This window comes from Drosophila tropicalis, unplaced genomic scaffold (assembly GCF_018151085.1).
Source record: "Drosophila tropicalis isolate 14030-0801.00 unplaced genomic scaffold, ASM1815108v1 contig_845, whole genome shotgun sequence".
In the NCBI taxonomy this organism is placed as follows: domain Eukaryota; kingdom Metazoa; phylum Arthropoda; class Insecta; order Diptera; family Drosophilidae; genus Drosophila; species Drosophila tropicalis.
This window is the reverse complement of record NW_027173338.1, coordinates 7,400,899-7,420,225: the sequence shown is the minus strand read 5'-3', so window position 1 is coordinate 7,420,225 and position 19,327 is coordinate 7,400,899. Positions and strand designations below refer to the sequence as shown.

At 36.5% G+C, this 19,327-nt stretch overlaps 1 protein-coding gene across 9 annotated transcripts in view; it reads right to left on the bottom strand.

The window, feature by feature from the left end:
• The window catches only part of LOC137581507 (serine-rich adhesin for platelets), a 62,112-nt gene that overhangs the window by 21,187 nt on the left and 21,598 nt on the right, over positions 1 to 19,327 (bottom strand). For all 9 annotated transcript variants that reach the window (XM_068295774.1, XM_068295773.1, XM_068295772.1 and 6 more), the window contains exons 2-4: positions 18,222 to 18,652; positions 17,114 to 17,302; positions 12,988 to 17,048 (exon numbers count right to left, since the gene is read on the bottom strand). In XM_068295774.1, coding sequence (XP_068151875.1) covers positions 12,988 to 17,048; positions 17,114 to 17,302; positions 18,222 to 18,303 — 4,332 coding nt within the window. In that variant the 5' untranslated portion in view covers positions 18,304 to 18,652. The remainder of the gene's footprint in view (positions 1 to 12,987; positions 17,049 to 17,113; positions 17,303 to 18,221; positions 18,653 to 19,327) is intronic.

The window sequence follows — 19,327 nt, the reverse complement described above, 5'->3', positions numbered from 1 at the left end:
GTCCAGAAATGGGGAGAATGGAATGATTAATGAGACTGGAAATTTTCTATTTACCAAGAATAGTTAAGTGATAATGCTGATATTGAGTAGTGATAAATACGAATTGAAGTCAAAAGAATTTATTATCAATTTGCAGTCATTTTCCTTCTTCCTTGCTCTCCTCAATCGTTTCTGTTTGCTTCTAGATCAGTAATTCAAATATTTGGAATATATTTGGGCTAATTTTGTTTGAAATTTCCTTTTAACCTTTAGATTTATTATTAAAGAAGATTTATTAACAATAAAATATGTATATAGTAATAGCTTTAACTGAAGTTTAAATTGAAACTAGAATAAATTTCTAGACTTAGATTCATTTTGTTTTCATTTTCTACATTTTAAATGATGTAATTAGGTAATATTCTGCTCCTTAAGGAAAAGTGTGGCTGCATATTTTAAAGAAATACCCAAATCACTTTACAAACTTTACAAACTTCCCTCGTTGAACAACTGCGACTTGAGAATCTTACATTACTTGCTGATGATGTCACCAATTAGCTTGATTAACGCCCAAGCTTAGTCAATTAAATCCAATTGCTAAAAATTTCAAATTATGCAAAACGCACTTTACACCTCGTCTAATTTTTTGTCCCCTCCACCCCCTTCCCTTCCCATCCCTTGACGGTTTTGTTTGCTGACTAAGCAAATGGCGACACAGTTTAATGGTAAATATTTGAAATAGGCTTATTGCCAAAATGCTAAGGTGCTATGAACTCCCACTGACCGAGTGGCCTGCAGAGGGGAGAAGATTTTCATTTTGCAAAGAAAAAAAACAATTAACTAAAATTTTAGTCGAATGCCGCAAATTGTTTCATTGTTTTAAAAGTTAATTGTGTTTTATTGGCTCAGAGCCAAATGCAGGGAATTTAATTAAAAATAAAGAGCAACGAAAAATAAAGCAAAAAAAGGCAAATTGCATACGTAATTCAATTCATTTTCATTTACTTTCGTTTATATCACGTAGAAGGTTCTGTTGTCAGTTTATTTAGCTTTTTAAAATGTCATATGGCGTGTGGCGCTTCTATAAACAAAATAAAACCTTGTGATTGACATAATGCAATAATGAACCCCTCATCACACACACACATGCACACACACTCCTAGATGTTTCACAATGCATTATATATTCATATAACTGTATGTATATACTGATAATTGAAGATAATTAGATTGAGGTTTGTCATTGAAGCGCAACACACGGAAGCAGGGACATCAAATGACTGAACTTTGGTTTAAAACTTTCTATTATTATCATCTATTTGGTTTTATTTGGCAGATAAACTTTTTTAAACAAAAAAAAAAAATTATAGACCAGAATTATGATTTAATGTTTGTTTTGTTGTTCTAAAAAAAAAAATATAATAGACCAGAATTATGATTTAATGTTTGTTTTGTTGTTCTAAAGCTGAACGCAAAAATGAATAATTTAAAAAACAAATGCGAATATTAATGAATGGAATGTTTTGATTTTTTAATGGAATCTTCTAATGATTAAGATTGAATGAAAGAGTGAGATGGAAGAGTGCTAATTAGATATATTCCTAAATACTCTGTTCATAATGCAATATAATAATTAAGCATTAAATCTACAAAGGATTTGTAGGATTGATTGTGTTGGATTACTAAGAATCAACAAAGTTAAAGCTAAAGTATATAAGTGTCATCCTCTCTGAATTCTCATGGATCATAATTTATATCATTTTGGCATAGAAGAATATAGAATACAAATTTGCAAATACATATATCTTTCTATCTATCTATCTATCTATATAATGAATATAATTTACTGCTTACACAAGAAGATGATTTCGCTTGATGGAATTTCATGTGCTTTGAATGGAAATTTAATTTAAGCTTAATAGGCTTAGATAACAATTGAAAGATAGAAGCAATTGTCTGTATGAAAGCATACATACATACGTATCTGCCCTTTGACCAAAAAGGGTTCACGGACTGTACATTTGAACCCTAAATCCAACCCGTGCACAATTTGTATGCAACCCTTGTTCTACAACCACTAACTAATACTACTAAGTATAATTTGTTTTACACAGAAAACTTTGTGCCTGACTGGTTTTTGTTTCATATTTACCCATACATACATGGCATGTGTGGATGTTGGAAACACCTGCCCCCCATGTTGACCATACATGGAAGTTGGCTGGTTGCCTGTCTGTGGTCAGTGACCACCACCAGCATAAGGATTGGGGTGGGTTGCAACTCAAGTGAGTTGAGCTTGAACCGTGCTAGGTCACTGACACTGATGGATTGACAAACTGTTGCCCTGGAGAGTTAGTATAACAAAAGTTTTTCGCCATTCTTCCTATTGATTTTAATGCTGAACTTCAACTTTTGCCAAAACAAGACCAGAGGAACTTCATGTGACGTGACTGGTGGAAAAAAGTGTTAACCGGATGTGGGCAACATAAAATCGTTTAGCCAATAAAACCAAAAATATAAAAAAGAGACAATACAAAGCCCTGTGTAATTATGTTGATGCATCTTCTGTTATATTTCCTGTTGCCAATACAAAATGCAATTAGCCAAGCACTTCGGGTAATTATGACATAGACATAAGTAGAAAAACTCTACCAAGAACTCTCATATGAAGTGCCATCATCGAGGAAAAGAAGTCGTTGAACATTGTCTTAATGACAGTTGCCACAAATGGCAAATGCAATTGGCCCACTACCAGAAATGGTTCTAACTAACAGTAGTTCTAGCCGGAATATTTCCTCCAGCCCCCTCACCACCTTAACTAAGTTAGTCACACGTGCCTCGCATTTATCAAAAAGACATTTCACGCCCGTCTGAATTCAGTTGATATGAATCGAGAGGCTAATGAGCGTCGCTCCCCTGGGATGGGAATGAGGGAATACTTTATTTGTACTATCTCTATCTATCTGTGTATTCTAACCGAATGTAACCTCCAGACAAGAACATAATTTACATTTTATTTCGAGTTGATGAATCAGCTGTCGCCGCATACAAACAGAAACTCGGCGGCAAACAGAACTGACCTTTTTTTCCCCCATTTAAATTGTGTTGGAATGTGAATTGAATTGGATTTGAAAGAGTGTGTATGGGGGGGGGTCTGAATCTATGTATACTAAATGCCACATTTGCATGCGCCACTGACAAGCCAAAGAAACCCCAAGGAAATGACTCTGGGTTTTTGTAAATTAAAATAGAAAGGAACCCCAACGAAATTGAGGATTGAAATATAAACTAAAAAGAAAATATACATAATCAAAAGTAATTCTTTGCTTAAATTACCATATGTAAACAAGAACTTCTAAAAGTTGGTTAAAAAGTTGATTGTTAAGGTGAGAACAAAAGGGTTTAACAGATTTGAAGAATCCAACAGGATTAATCGGTGGGATTCATTACTAAAACTCCACAGATTATGAAATGAAACGTTAAACTCAGAAAGATTTTCCCATAGAAAATTAGTCCATAGAACTATCATCATTATAGACCATAAATGAAACGCCTAATCCTTAGGAGCGTATTGATTTCAAAAATTAAAGTGCAATATCATTAAATCAACAATTTGGTTTTCTCTTTGATAGAATCTTGACATTTAGAGTCATCACCTTACTAAATCAATCCCATAGCATATATGTATATCTTTTGTGATATCAACAGCCTTCTCATTATGAAGGCTCTTCAAGCAAGAAACGCCCCCCCCATTCAAAAGTCAAACAAAGACACAGAAAACTGCCTTAAACTAACCAAAACTGAACAATCTTTTGGTATGCTTGGCATATATTTTACATAACTGCACACACACACAAACAGTTCCCTCTTCAGATGCCTTATGTTTGTGCCCCTCTGGCCTTCTTCCAACGGGGCAGACATATGGTGCACGGTTGCAAGGAAAAGGTAAACAACAAAAATGCAACCGAGACTAAAATGAGAATAGTTCGGTGAAAGATGTGTGGCACATTAAAATGTGATTTATTTGAAAATGCCAAAACGAGCGAACAACGAGAACGGGAATGAATGTCTCTCTCCGTCCCTCTCTATGTTTGTGTGTGCGACTATTTTTGGAATGCCATCAAAAAGTCTAAAAAGAAAAGAGGGGAAGATCGACTATATGCTATAGTAGGTACTGCTGAACTCGACACTAGGCAAAACGGAAAGAGGAAGTGCGCATTATTTGTTGAGGGTGCTCACTCGTAATGGGTAGTCCATAGATAGTTGAGGGTGATCGCACACAGGCAGGTGCCAGGCAGCTGACACTCTGTTTAAGCATTGTGTCCAATCAGTAGAGCAGCCTTGGAAAATGTTAAATTAATTGAAATTTGCCATTGGCCCACACTTAATGCAAAATACTGGATACTCAGACAAGAGAACAACGACCCAGTTTTTTAAAGAAAAAAAACTAACTAAGGTCGTTTCATGGAGCTTCTAACAATTTAGACCAAGTAGTTGGCGATAATCAAATTCTAATGAGTTCTTTTGTGGGTAGTTTGCCTTTATGAATGGGCGTAGGTGACCCACAAAAGCAAAAACTTTGGCATACACACTGAAATTCTTTTCAAGTGAATGTTTCATGTGGGAAGAACAATCTTTGGATAATGGAAATATTCAAAAGAATGTACAATGGAGACATGTGAATAATCTAGGCGAGGTAATTGTATGTGAGGGACAATAACAAAGAAGATTTTTACATTGCTAGACTACAGGATTGAAGATTATAAGAGTACTGAAACAGTTTCAGTTGCAAAGATTAACTTAATCTGTATTTTAAGCAATATTTAACTATAACTTCTATTGAAACTGTAAACCAAAAAACTATAGAAACATACATATTTCTTTAAATTGAAATTCAAATTTCAATTGCTTCACTTCAATTTATTGAATATATTTGTAAAAACTAAATAGCAAAATCTAAGCTATTTCAGGCCTACTTCAAAGAAAAGAGACTTAAAGTAATAATTTAATATTTTAAGACCTGTTTTGATACCAAATATTTCATTTGTAAACTAATTGATATTTCAAGGATCTAAAAATCAATAAAATTCTCTTATAAATCACAAGCTTCACTCCCGCAAAACTTGTGAATGTGATTTAAGAGTTCAGTAACATTCTAAGCTAAATTAAACACAAACTAAAGACTGTCTCTATAAAAATAAACCAAGCCTGCATTACCTTTTGACTATGCTCGAGGCACTTCACTTTTCACACACAGTTTCTGCTGCAGCTGCAGTTGCCTTTTAAGGCCACTAAGCCTAGATACAGACCCTATGCCATCCCAGCCAACCCACATCCAACCAGCACACAGTTCGCGACATAATAAAGTCCTTTAACCTTTTGCTCGAGTTTTTCTACACATTTTGTTTTCGTTTTTTCTCTCGTTCTCTCTCTCTCTTCCTTTTGAAGGAACTTCCGTCTATCTTGACAGGATTTGTGTCGTCTGATGCCTAGCTTAGCATACTTGTAAGTTAAAGGTTTTTCCTTGAAAAACGCACTATTTTTAAAATGTGAATATAATGTATTTATAGACAAGACTCATTCTATATAGACAAGTTGCTTAGCATCAATATAATATATAGGTATACGCAATCTTCCCACTTGGGAATATACTTAGATTAGCCAGTAAAAACTGCTGGCGTAGTGAATCATTTGAAATGTTTCTGTTTCATGTTTTTCTTTTCAGCCAAGCAGCCAGCTGGTCAGACAATAATTTATCATAATTTTTATAGACAAAGCGAAAAAAAAAACAGAATGGAAATAGAACAACAAAGTTGGATGATTTTTTTCCTTTGGTGCAAAAACATAAACAAATGGAAATAGAAGAAAAAAAACTGAGAGCTGCAGGCAGCTTAAAATTCCTCAAAAGCGCACAAACAAATTTACTAAATACATACATATATACATGTATATATTCTGAATGTATGTATGTATGTGTGTGTTTACATGTATATTTCTCAAATTCTATTTTTAAGTTTAAAGCAAAAATCGACAAAAAATTAACAACTCGTGAAAAGTTGCAGCAAACTGTGTAAAAATTTTGCGTTTTTACTTTGTTTCTACCCTTGGCTTAAAATGGGTGTATTTGTTAATAGGAAAAGATTGCAATAGAGCTTACGAAAGTTGTAGTTTCTTTTCTCTGCACCGATTAAAGAAGACTATTGAAATTATTTGATATTTTGGGATCTTAATTAAAGTTACTAATAACAAGTTACCAAATCATTTACATAAAACTCAATCATACATGGATAAGTCTGTTGAAATCTTTCAAGTTCTGTGCCGTAATCGGCCTTGAATAACAAAAATCGACCAGTTTTTCCAAATAAAATAGTTAAATAGATCAAAAAATGTTTTTAATGAGTAAATATCTTACATTTTCCCTCATTTCCTCAGCAACCTGTAACTAGGTTAAATATTCAATTAAGTTGTTAGTTTGTTTGCGGACTAGTGCATTTTATTTGCTTATTTAATAGTATTAAATAAACTAAGCAAAAATATAACTAAATACATATATGATAAAGGAAACAAAAAACGACCTAACCAACAATAAGCTCTAAAAGTCAACAACGTTTCAAGGATTTGGCCTAATAAAAAGAGAATTACTCCATCAGAAGAAATATTTAAGAAAATCTCAAATAGATATTTTCAGTATTTGACTTATTAGATATGACTCTGACTTACTATATATTCGACTTAGTAGATATGTATTGAAGTATATGAAGAATGGACTTTTGCAGGGTATATAGAACATAGTGTGGTCTATATCTCTGTAGCTCATCATATCTTTGATTTTGTTATTATTCTTTTTATTATTTTTTGTTATTACTGTGCTGACTCAATATAAACAATAACGAGCCACATACATACATACACAATAAGGAAAGTCAAATTGATGGAAGAGGCCATGTGACCAAAAGAAATCCACAAAAATGCCAGCAAATGGAGCAAAAAAAAAAAATTCGCAATACGTTTTTTTTTTTTTTTTTGGCTAAATAGCAATTTGTATGCTGGCGTAAATTGATATGGTTATATGAAATGAAATGTATATAAAATATGTTTGTTCAGATAATTTGCATATACAAAATCTGTGCTTCCCTCACAAAGAACACAAAAATAAACAGACAAGAAAGTGGCTACAAAATGGACAAGTAAAGTGTTTTCCTATAGCCGAAATCAGTTGTCTGGCCAATATCATGGTCAGGAAAGTCAGAAGCTTAATGTAAGCAAACTGACTTTTTATTGACCATTGAAAGAGATTGATAGATGGCATTTGAAAATAATGAAAGGAAAAGCCAAAAATCTACAATCAAAAAACATTTTCCTCTAACATCAAGACTTAACAAAATAAACTAATGAAATAATCAAAGAAGAAACTTTGTTCGATTTACAATATCTTCAAGAATAGATATGTATACTATGATCGGATGTATCATAAATATAGAAAATAAACTTATTACATTTGAATGATTTGCAGTATATGAAACTCAGAAATGACTTCCGTTCCTATATTAATGAAACTTGATTGAACAAAAAACTTCATTTATTCAGTTTGACTAAAGAGAAGATATAGAGAAAAGATCTTTATAAATGAGTATTTCAATATTCCCATAGAAATCTCACAAAATAAGTCGTATTTAAGCGTGAAATTTAAATTGCCAACAAAAATTTAATGTATTTTAAAAACATTTTGCTCTATTCGATTTTAGTTTTACCTATTGACGTTTGCAGAAAAATTCATTTCAACTAGCGAAAAACTATTAAAAGTTTTTATATTTTCCAATTTCCATTTGACTGGCTCCATATGTTTGACTATTTCAATTACTTTGCATTCCAAAATGAAATATTTCGAGAATCTCTCTTAGCACATTACCAATTTTCTTCTTCTATCTGTTCACTTGTGCCTTATAATTTATGATGATATATAACTTCGACCCAATTTAATCAATTTCCATAATTAAAACTAAACGACTCATCAATTAGCTAAAGGAATGTGAAAAAAACCAACAAACTCTAATTGTGTTTAAGTGCAAGTGCCCTTAGATCAACCACCCAGCGATCCACCCACCCACCAAGGAGGAGGTGGAATGAATAGGTGCAAATCCACACAAAAAGAGAAAAAAAAAAACAAACTTTCGAATGTTTACGCAAAATTGTTAAAAGAGTGTGAAAAATAAATTGTGCCCCAGCGGCATAAAGTTTTAAACAAAACAAAAAACCATAAAGGTACTGAAAATAAACTTGAAATTAATTAAATTTCCGGCTGACTTTCGCCCTGGTACATTTATTTTGGAGGCGACTGTAACAACTACCTACCTACCTACTACTGGAGAGTCTTCGAAAGGCAAACAAAATGCCGTTTTAATTTGAATAAATTACAGCAAACTGTGAGACAATGGAAATGCCTTAGCAATGATCTCAACGTAAAAACAAATTGTTTAAACAAAATATATATAACAAACTCATGTATTTTAATTAATTTAAAGAAATTGTAGCAGCAAATATCTTTGTTGTTGCTGTAACTATTTAGAAAGCGGTTTTTAGTGCGAATTATTTCGATATGACAAAAAGCAAGTTGCATTTTTATGGCCAACCAAAGATAGTCAATGGAGGGGGGCAAAGTCAGGGGGTGGGGCTCTATAGATATAGGCAATCATTCAAGCAAAACGAATTGCCACAAATATGGCATAGAAATTTTTTAAATGGCCAAAAAGATAAGCAGCCGGTGTTGTCAATAGTCAATTGTAATGGCAGGTAAAAATACCCAAGAAACGTTCAAAAAGAGAGTCTTTCGGCAAAAGAGAAACTAAGAGCATTACAGTGAAGTCAAGAGAGAGACAAGATCATGTAAGAGAGTGTCACTGAGTCGACAGAGCCATGTAAGACACAGATGACTCGTAGGCGGATGCAACATTCTGTTGAATACACAAATAAGGGTGGAATTATGCAACAGGTGCTGCACATTAATAAAAAGATCAAAGATCAAAGGTATATATATGAATCCGTTATGAGAATTACTTTGGAATGTGAGACAGAAGGGCATCATTGACTCGAAGGGAATAAGGAACCCAAAGGACTCTGCTCTTAATGACTGAATTTACTGGTACTTGATAGTTAATGCCATGCAAAAGACTTTAAAGAGTATCTCATCTTCTAAAATTGATCAACATTTTTCCACTTTTTTGTGTTTTACTTTGAAAATTTTCTCAAGTTTTCATCTATTACAAAAAAATTTATTGAATTTTCTTCTTAAACTTATAGTTCTGATTACCAGAAGACCTTAATCAATCTTTCTAAGATTGATCGTAATCTATATTTGAATAGAAATCACAATTTAAAGTATACAAAAAACTCTCATTATTTAAAAAAAAAAATTTCCATGGAAAGACTTTGAATGTGATCAAACTTAAGTTGCACAATCTTTTAGCCGATTGCATTTTATCTTATCAAATTTTGCAAAAAATTTCAAACAATTGCAATAATATTGATAGTAAGACATAATTCTTCTTTCTGCATTTATGTATTTACTTTCAAACAACTCAAGTTGAGTTCTATGATCTTTATCTTTAGTTAATTAAGACAACATATTAAAATATTTAAGAGGCATATAATTATTAACATTTATTTTTAACATTGCTAAGCAAAAGAGCAAAAAACTTTAAGAGAAATTTGGTTTTCTTCTTTTGTCTCACCCACACAATTGCCTTCGCCTTTACCTTCAAACCTTACGACAACGACAACGACCATAAACTGAATGGGAATGAGAATATATATATTTATATATGTATGTGTATATGTGTGTATGTATGTTAACAGCAAATATTTGATGAAAATGAAATCTAAACGCACGAAAAAACAACACAACGCACAATAAAAGAGAACAATTGAAAGCCCCGTTGGGCAAGCACATTAAATAATCATTTAGTGAGAGGGGGAGGGAGTTGGAGGTAATACCCCAAATGTAAGGTGAAGGAGACACAGTTAGTTTTTTGACTAATACCCTGTATTAAGTTTCAAGAAAGTTGTATGCAGATAGAATAATAAGACAAAAATTGAATAAATTCATGATGTGGGTTAATGTTGGTGGAAAGGACTAAAGGACTTTGGTATTTAGTCTTCTAACAAACGCTTCTCATAGATTATTACATGATATATAAAATATTAATATCATATATAACAAACCCCTTCTGTTACATTGGGTTTTACGATAACAGGGTTCAGATCTTTAAAGGAACTTCAATTAGCAAATGGAGCCACCGACTAGGTAATTTTCTATATAGAGATTTGTCTTAGGGTATCTAAAAGGCGATGTCTAGACAAAATGTTGGTCATGTTTTTATTATCGGGCGACAAGAACGTAAAGAACAACCAAAGCGATAAGCAAATAAATAAATAAAGACGTAGTAGTTTGTTAGTTTTCATGTTTCTTTCTTTTTTTGAGATTTTTTTGAACTGTTTCTAAGGTTTCTTGAGTCAACTGACCATAAGAGTCTCTTGTCTCTTGTCACTTGGGATTTTCATTTGATTACAAACAGAAAATGCAGATATTTAATTAGCTTCATTTTTTGTTTTTGTTTGTTGGTGGTGCAACTTAATTTCTTTGATTGTGCTTTCTTTTTGTCGGTGTAATTATGCTTATTATTTTATTCACATGACCACTGTCAAGCGCAACAACAAATTTCCGCAAGAGTAGACAAAACTGAAACATATTGTCATTGTTGTTGTTGTTGTACTTTACATTGTAGTAGTAGTTAGGTATCCATTCGTAGTTAAATTTGAGCGGAAATCAAGGCGAAAGTTTTTCTGACTCTCGCTGTGGGGCCCGAAAGAAGACGAAACGCGATTTGAGTTGGCAATGAAGAAAAGACAAAAAACAAATTAAAAAAAACTAAAAATGGGTGCAGCATAAAAGTCATTTGGTTTTTTGTTTATCCAAATTTGGGACGGGAATGGAGGCTAGAGAACCAAAAAATATTAGAATTTCATTAGTAATACTCTTGAATACCCTTGAATGAAAATATTAAAACAGAAGTTGGCCATTAGATTTTCTATTCCATTACATTTCATTAAATACTCTACAAAACTTTAAGTATGATCGACATTTAGTAGTTCTAAAGTATTTATCATAATTTTTTATACCTATAACTTCAATAAGAATTGAAATTGTGATTTTTTTTAAACAGAAAATTTCTATAAAACTTGATTTTTATACTTCTACTGAATCCAAATGGCTGGAAACCCTTTCATTCAATGATCCCCAAAAGATACCTACTATATATTCTAATTATTAGATAGTTGGTAGTTAGATTGCTTCACAATTGAAGTAAAAAAGCATTTGAAATGGCTCTACATAATTTAAATAACTTTTTCGTTCAGTTTTTGCAAATTTTGATGGATTTCTCTTAGATATGAACATAAAAGGTAACTGATTAAATGCACAAAATGATCTCATACCAAGTTGTTAGCAAATGAAATTATAATAAAATCTATACAAGGGCAAAGCAATCGGATTTCATCATCATCATAATATGTAGTTATAACTCTTGCACACTCGTGTCCCAAAAATGAATGCCAGTGTATGAGAGATGTTAAACTGTTAAAGCCGTGTGAATAGGTCAAGTGAAAAAAATGCCAAATAAACATTAATGTTAATTGGAACTCTCATAGTCTTAAAGTTAAGTAAAAGAAACCAACTTATTATTTTATATACATATATTTTTTATATTGTTAAACAAAAAGCCCGACGTCATCGACTCAATTAACATAATGAGAGTGAAAGAAAAACCGCTGGCAAAAATAAAATGTAACAAAGGCCGAATGCCTAAGAGGACTGAGGGATGGATGGATGGATGGCTGGTGGGGTGGGGGAGAAATATAACACAAAACTAAGGTCAAGTGGTCATTGTCTCGAGCGTGCAGGCAGGGGCAGCATCTCGACGACATTAAAGTAATTTGTAGGAGACATAAAAATGCAGCAGCCAAGGGAAATTAAGTAAATGTGTATTGTGTGTGTGTGTTGGTGTGTGTGTGCGAGGCGACAAAATGAAAATAATAACAACAAAAGCCATTGATTTATGCCCAAGGATTATGGACATAGAGTGCCAAGGGATGGGTGGAAGGTCGCCTAATAAATCACTAAAATGTGTCTAAGAAGAGGAAGCTGTGCGTCTTAGTCGCGTTTAAAATTCACGCGCTTTCGCTAAGCCGATTAGTGGGCACGTAAAGGATAATGGGAAAATCTTCCAATGATGATGATAATAATGATGTATCCTTGTGAAAGCCTTGAATGGGAAACGCCCCCAACTGATTTAAGTTGTCATTTCATCTGTTTCGCCCCAGTGAGCAGATACAAATTGTATGCAAAGGTTGGCTCCTGCTCTGCCATTGCCGCCCAAATCAATTAACACTGATAAACAAGATCAAAGTCGCACCATTAGCGTTACTCAAGCGGAAATGACAAGAACAACGACTGGAACCAGAGAAAGAGAAAGAGACAGAGCCAACAAATCGCATCGTTTGCATAATTTCTGTTTCTTTTTCTTTACAGACAAGAGAAAACACAACAAAAACGAATTGGTAATGGTCTAACCAAACAGACAGAAAACAGGCCCAACAAAACATAGACGAATAGACACTTCCCTAAGCTAAACGAAAGAAAGTACAAATGTTTGGGCTTACTAACAACATATCTTTGCTGATCTTCAAAACTAATGAACCTTGCTAAAATCTTAGGGTATAACAATGGGAGCGGCTCCAAAATGAAAATCCATAGCAGAGGGATGATGATAATGATGTAGGAAGTAGACGAAAAACAAAAAAAAAACAGAGACCATAAACACTAGCGTATAGTTTTTGCCATAACCAACAAACAACCCTCCTTCAGAGAAGAAGACTGCCCAACCCATCAACCCCCTAACACATCTCCCCATTCCCCTTTCCCAGAGCCGCTTGTAAAGTGTCGCTGGTACTCACCAAAACATTCTTTTGATTCTCTTTATCCAACAGAAATTCCATGCTTTTATGTGGCCTGCGCACCGATGCAATTTGAACAGCTCCCGATTTTGATGAGGATTTAATACGACGATGTCCATTCGATCCATCCATGCCATCCACATTTCCATCATCATCATCGTCATCTTCATCATCACCGATGTCAACATCATAGGCGGCACTGGTGACATTTAGACGTTTCACTATATACCGTTTATGGGGCAATGTCAATGGATTGCTGGTTATATCCATAAGGGAACGTGTTTTACCCGATATAACCGTTTCATGTGTATCCAAATTGGTTTCAATTAAACCCATTTTACCAACACCATCGGCATTCTCAATCACTGGCGAAACGGCAACCGGTACGGCAGTCACCATAGTGGGTCTGGCCATGCCGGCAACACCTCCGCCACTCAGCTGATTGAACATTTGCGTCTTTTGGGCCACCGAGGCACGCGACGGCGATTCGGTATCACGCATCCTCGATGTTTGCCTGTCCGATTGCAACTGTTGCAACTGTGCGGCAAATGCCTGATACTGTTCCCTTTCAGCGGCCAGCAAAGCTTCACTCATATGGGCAGCATTCAATGGGTTTGAATTCGGATTCAGATTCAGATTCGGATTTGGATTCTGCGCATGCGTTAAGCGTGGCGGTTGTTTTGGCAACGGCGGTTTGCCAGTTACCACTTTCTGTAAGGTTGATGTCTTGGCTGGCTCCGGATTGAATTGTGGTTGCTGTTGCTGCTTGCTGCTGTGCATGCTGGCGGTGCTGGCCTCGGAGGCATTGCTGTCATCCAATTGATATGAATTGGCGGATTGATTGTGGCTTCTGGGTGGCTTAAGGGGTATGTGTATGAAATCAGATGATTTGCCATTGCCCTGTTTCGAGTTTGATGATTTATTTGATCCAGATTTGCTGCTTGTTGTTATTGTAGTCGTTGTTGTTGCTGATGTGATGGGCTTTGGCTCGAATTGTTGCTGTTGCTTCTTTTTGCGTCTCAATGAGAATCTCAAGCCATGAGCAAAGCGAGATAGAAAACTCTTAGAACTGGGATGTTTATCATCGGTTTTACCCTTGGCCTGAACCTTGGATTCTTTCATTATTGTTGTTGGTGTTGTTGTTGTTGTTGCACTTGATGGCGACATGTCAATTGGTTCGTTATCCTCGTAACGTTGCAGCAATTGCTGCGAGGCATACAAAATATGATGAGCACGATTAGTGGGCGGTTCACTCAATATCGGCAAATGTAGGCTTAATGGACGTTGTGGTGCGACGTTGGAGGCGACAGAGGCGACGTTAACGGCGGCTGGAGAAGCGTACGCGACGGCGCTTGGTTCAAGACTAAAGGCACTACTTGAAACGGGCTCGATCGACGGCACGGTTTGAGGTGGTTCGACTGGCGTCACTACGTTTTGACGTTCGGCTAACGTCGCTGCTTGTATATTCTCATTGTTATCGTCGCTCTCACTTTGCTCCATGTTCTCTTCGCCGACGATCGCTGGTGAACTCTCTTCGTGGTGGTTTTCTCTTAATTTCTCTCTTTGCTTCTCCTGCTCTTGATTGTAGCGTGCAGCAACATATTCATTCTCTTTGGTGTTATGTATAACAGTGGCATCTGCCTGCTCCAATACATCATCGTCATCCGCCTCGTCATCCTCTTCATCACTGTCGGCCTGCTCCTCTTGTGGCTCTTCAGAGGATTGCTCTTGCCAGCAATACTTGCTAACAACTGGACAAAAACTCACCTCCTTGCTGAAGGAATTTCTTGATCCAGCTGGCAGGAGAATACCCAAGGGCTTGGGCTGTGTGGGCGTCTGTGGCAACTGATGCATCGAGGTGTGGGCACTGCTCACAAACATGTCGTCCTCTGTATCCGCATTGGCATTGTCATAGGACGATAGATTTGGTGTACTACTAACCAGACTCTTTTGCTTGGCAGCCGCTGCTTGGGAGTGGAAGCGACGTTTCGGCAGGGAGCGCACTGGTGGCGACTTAATGGTCACTTCCAGTGGTTCGAAATTACATTTCTCCAGACTCTGGGCATAGGAAGTGCGCAAATTTGTGGGATCCTGATCGAAAGTTTTGCCAAAACTGCTAAAACTAATGACGGCCGCTGGTGGCAGCTGAGGATTCGATTGGCTGGGCACTGTGGGCAGATGGGGATCGGGATCGTCTACACAACGTTTTTGTCGAGCCGGTGGCTTTCGTATAGTCAACTGGACGTGCTGCACCTGGGGAGGAGGCTCAACGACCGGAGCAGAATCCACCTGATCTTCCACAACTGGGTTTCTTACAGGCTTTTGCTCCTCCACCTCCACAACTGGTTTGTCATTTAGAATAGAAGCATTCTTATCATAGATCTGACTTAATTCATCCAGCAGAAAGTTGCCCTTGCATATAATTTGTTCGTAGTCGTCCTTAGAACAACGTTTTTGCTCTGCCATGGCTGAGTTTTGTGAACGTTTTGAATTATTTACAATATTATCAGTATCTGGTGTGGCCTTATCCGAGTAATCCAGTAGAGTTAGGTTCTGGTAACTGGCATTCAAGTAGCCCAATCCTCTGGCTGCTCCACCGCGTCCGCTACGTTCCGTCCAACTGCTGCTTCTACGTATGCGATACAAACTGGGGCAGTCCAAAAAGAAATCGTCTCGTCGTTCTTCCTCTTCCAAATCAGCCTCTTCACTCGAACTATGCCCACTGCTGTGACTCTGACAGTTGCGTCTTTGACGTGGCCTCCGCCGTCGACCCAAATCTGGCAATTCGTTGGGTAAACTAGTGGCACCCAGAACGGGTGAACTCTCCGCCGACGAGGAAGAGGCAGAAGGAGAGGAACTTCGACCGCTTTTACTCGCCGTATTTCGTTTAGTGGCCAGCACGTAGCCGTAATCCGTAGACGATGGAGACGATGACGAACCTCGCGGTTCGCGTATATCGGGCAAACTGTTGCCTAGCCAAGTGAACGAGGCGGCAGACGATGATGAGGCAGCACTGGGAGATGGTGATGGTGAATGCTGAGAGGCATTTGCTCTCTCCGTCGATGTCGAGCTATTTATAGATGATGTTGGAGAGCAGGGCACGGAAGACTTCTCCGTTGCCATCTTGGTCGGTGTTGTGTTGATGCTGTTGTTGCTGCTATTCTCTATTTTCGTCTGACACAAATCATGTCCGCCATTATTGGAGTTTTTGGATTCCTCCAGTTGCAGTTCCTCCTCCTCTTCGGCTTCGCAAAGTTTGTCGAAATTCTTTGGTATGGATTTAGATTTCTCGCGTCGCAAAGTACTTGGCTCACAATAGCCAGAATCCTCAGACAAATTCTCCGCCGAATTGAGAGGCAGACGCCGCGAGGCAGCGACCACAGCGCCTCCTGTACCGCCCTGGCTAAGTAAACTGTGACCACTGCTACTGTCACTTGAGGAGCTGCTGGATTCTGAATCTGATTTGATTTCCGCCTGCAAGTGCAGACTCTTAGAGAATAGATCTCGCTGATCCGCCTCGAAATTCAGTTTGTTTAGCTCAAAATATGTCTGATGCAGTCTACCATCACTGGACTCGTAACGCTTCATCAGAGACAAGGATGAGGCGGAACCGCGTCGGCTCTCGGGATTGCTAGTATCGCTGTTGCCGCCTCCAGTGCTTAAATCACAATTGATCAGGGACGGTGAACTATTGCCAAGACTATTCATGCTCTGATGTTGCTCCTGCAGTGTCAATTGTCGTTCCAGCGATTCAAATTGCACCAGGGATGAGCTGCGCGACAGCGAATGATACGAATCATTGTCTGAATAATAATCCTCGAAGCCACGCCTACTGCCAGCACTACTCCTCTGTCCCTGACTACCATAGCTATCCCGTGCACTGGCCTCCAGGGCCAGAAATCTCTCCAGACTATTGTGTGACTCGGCATCATAGCGGCAACGTCTCAATTGTACCACATCGTCCAGGCTATGTGGTTGTTGCTGTTGGTCCAGCTGATCTGGACAGCGTCTGGCTCTCTTTGGGGGACACACAAAATCTCTCTCTGATATGGCATCGATATCTGTAAAGTATATTAGACATTATTAGTATGTATTAATGATTTAGATAAGATTTTTATTGTCTTACCCTTAGTCACTTCGATGCGTATTACCGAACCCGTTTCCGACTCTGTTGAGCTCCAGAAGCCACCATTATGACCATTTGAATTCTCCTGTTGGCCATGCCAACTATTTTGGGCGTGTTCCTCATCCTCGCTGGTCTCTTCTAGGATGGGTTCCAGCATTTGCCTTGAACTGGACAAATAAATGGCTGCATCTGCAATCAAAATTTTGAAATTAATCTTCAAGACTCAAAACCGCACATTTCACATATTACAAGTGGTCCCACTTAATAGCCGCTTCTTTGCCAAAGGAACCATCTTCAGCTGTGCCAAACAGAAAACTAAATATGTAAAAGAAACTAGCACGATTCTCCGGGAATGGGAATGGAAGTGCGGAATGGTATTGGTGACTTTGCTGAGACAGCAACTTCATTCATTGCCATTTTTTTCTGCTCTGCACTGATCTTATCGGAGGGCTGTGTTTTTCTGTCCCTGAATGCGGGATGACGGGGAGCACAGTTGTCTTTCTCTCCTTCTCTCTCACTATCTTTCTCAATTTTTCTCTCATTCAAAGTAAATGATTCATGGCGCTTAATTATGCAATTTATTAATAAAGTTCATAAGGGCAGATTATTAAAAGCAACGCTTGGAATACCATTTGGAAAATTGTTTATAATGATGTAGAACTAAATACTGTCTTTAAAGTTGATTGGAATGTAAAACTCTCACGCACAGGCCAAAATTATTATCTACAATGTTTAATTTCGTAATTAAAAAGATAATGAAGAATTATCAATTTTAGGAAATTAAGACTTTAGCTAGCAATTTATCTATTATGATTCATTTGTTTAGTCATTGGCTTCTGGCTTTATTCATAGATAATATCTATTGAGATTTAAGTTCAAATTATGATAATTTCAAGAGTTTCTTGAAGGAGAATTGCAAAAACTCTTTAAACTCAAAGGATCAAAGGATTTACGTCTCCAATTCAAATTCAATTTCTTAAATGCCACCTGAACTCTTTTCTAACTCTTTCTATCATCGTTTGTATACAATTTTTCTAGCAAGACTTTTAATCTAGTTTATTTTTCTGACCTATCCGACTCTATTCAATATCTCTCCCATATTACATACCTTGTTGATCGAATGCTCCAAAACTGTTCCATGTTGTTGCTGCTGTATTATTTAGATATCCTGCCAAATCCAAATGTTCCATTTTCCTTAATATAGTTTTTTTTTTTTTTTTTTGGCAAGTCTATTAGCAAAAGTCTTTTCGGGAAAAAAATGTTGAATTCGTAACGCTAAATTTATATTTATATCGTTGTTGCAATGCTTAGTTCCAAGTATCACATCGGTTCGTTGATTTGTTTCTCTCCGTTTTCGGATTCTTTATTTTAGTTTCTCATCAATGAATGCAATTTGGTGAAAGGAGGGGGGCAGCTTCTTCCATTTCCATCAGCCTTATCGCAATGTATTGAGTATTGCTTTTGTATTGCTTCTGGGCAATTTGGCGGCAGCATTCGGTACAGACTTTGTATTCTATTTTCGATAAGCGAAAACGATATCTGGAAAATACAAAGAGAAAAAAGACATTGGAAATTACGTTAGAAGCAAATTGGTGATAAGTAAACGAGGCTTATGTATATATATAAGTGAATAGTCACTACCTTTTGAAGTTAACTAGAGTCTTTAAAAACAACTTGTTAAAATTGTATTAAAAACTGTGGTCTATCAACTAAGTAAATGTTAAACAATTTGAAGTTAAGGTAACATATTATATGTAGGTATATAGATACACATCTAATTCAGTGAAATGTTGTAAATACTTGAATCCCAATTCTTAAAGTTGCCAAAGTATACGTTACATTGAATATTTTTAACTAAAGAGTTTATAAACTTAAACAGCTTAAAAAACACAGTTTTTGGTCATATTTTCCTGTGTTTTTTATAATATTTAAACTCTCAGATGCTTAAAATCTAAATTTTACAATTTAATTTAATATTTCATTCGATTAACCCACAAAATAACCTCCCTAAAACATATGCCCAATTGAGCCAGATGGGCAAGTCACATCCACCTAAAGCTAACTACTTTAGATCTTATGATTTTTAGTATAACTTTAAATTGATTATTAGGGTCTTTGCCAGAGAGTTCTGCCATATTAATAACCCAAAATGATATCATAAAAACGTTGTAGAACATTTGCAAATTGAGTTTCGTCTCACATCACCATATTCGA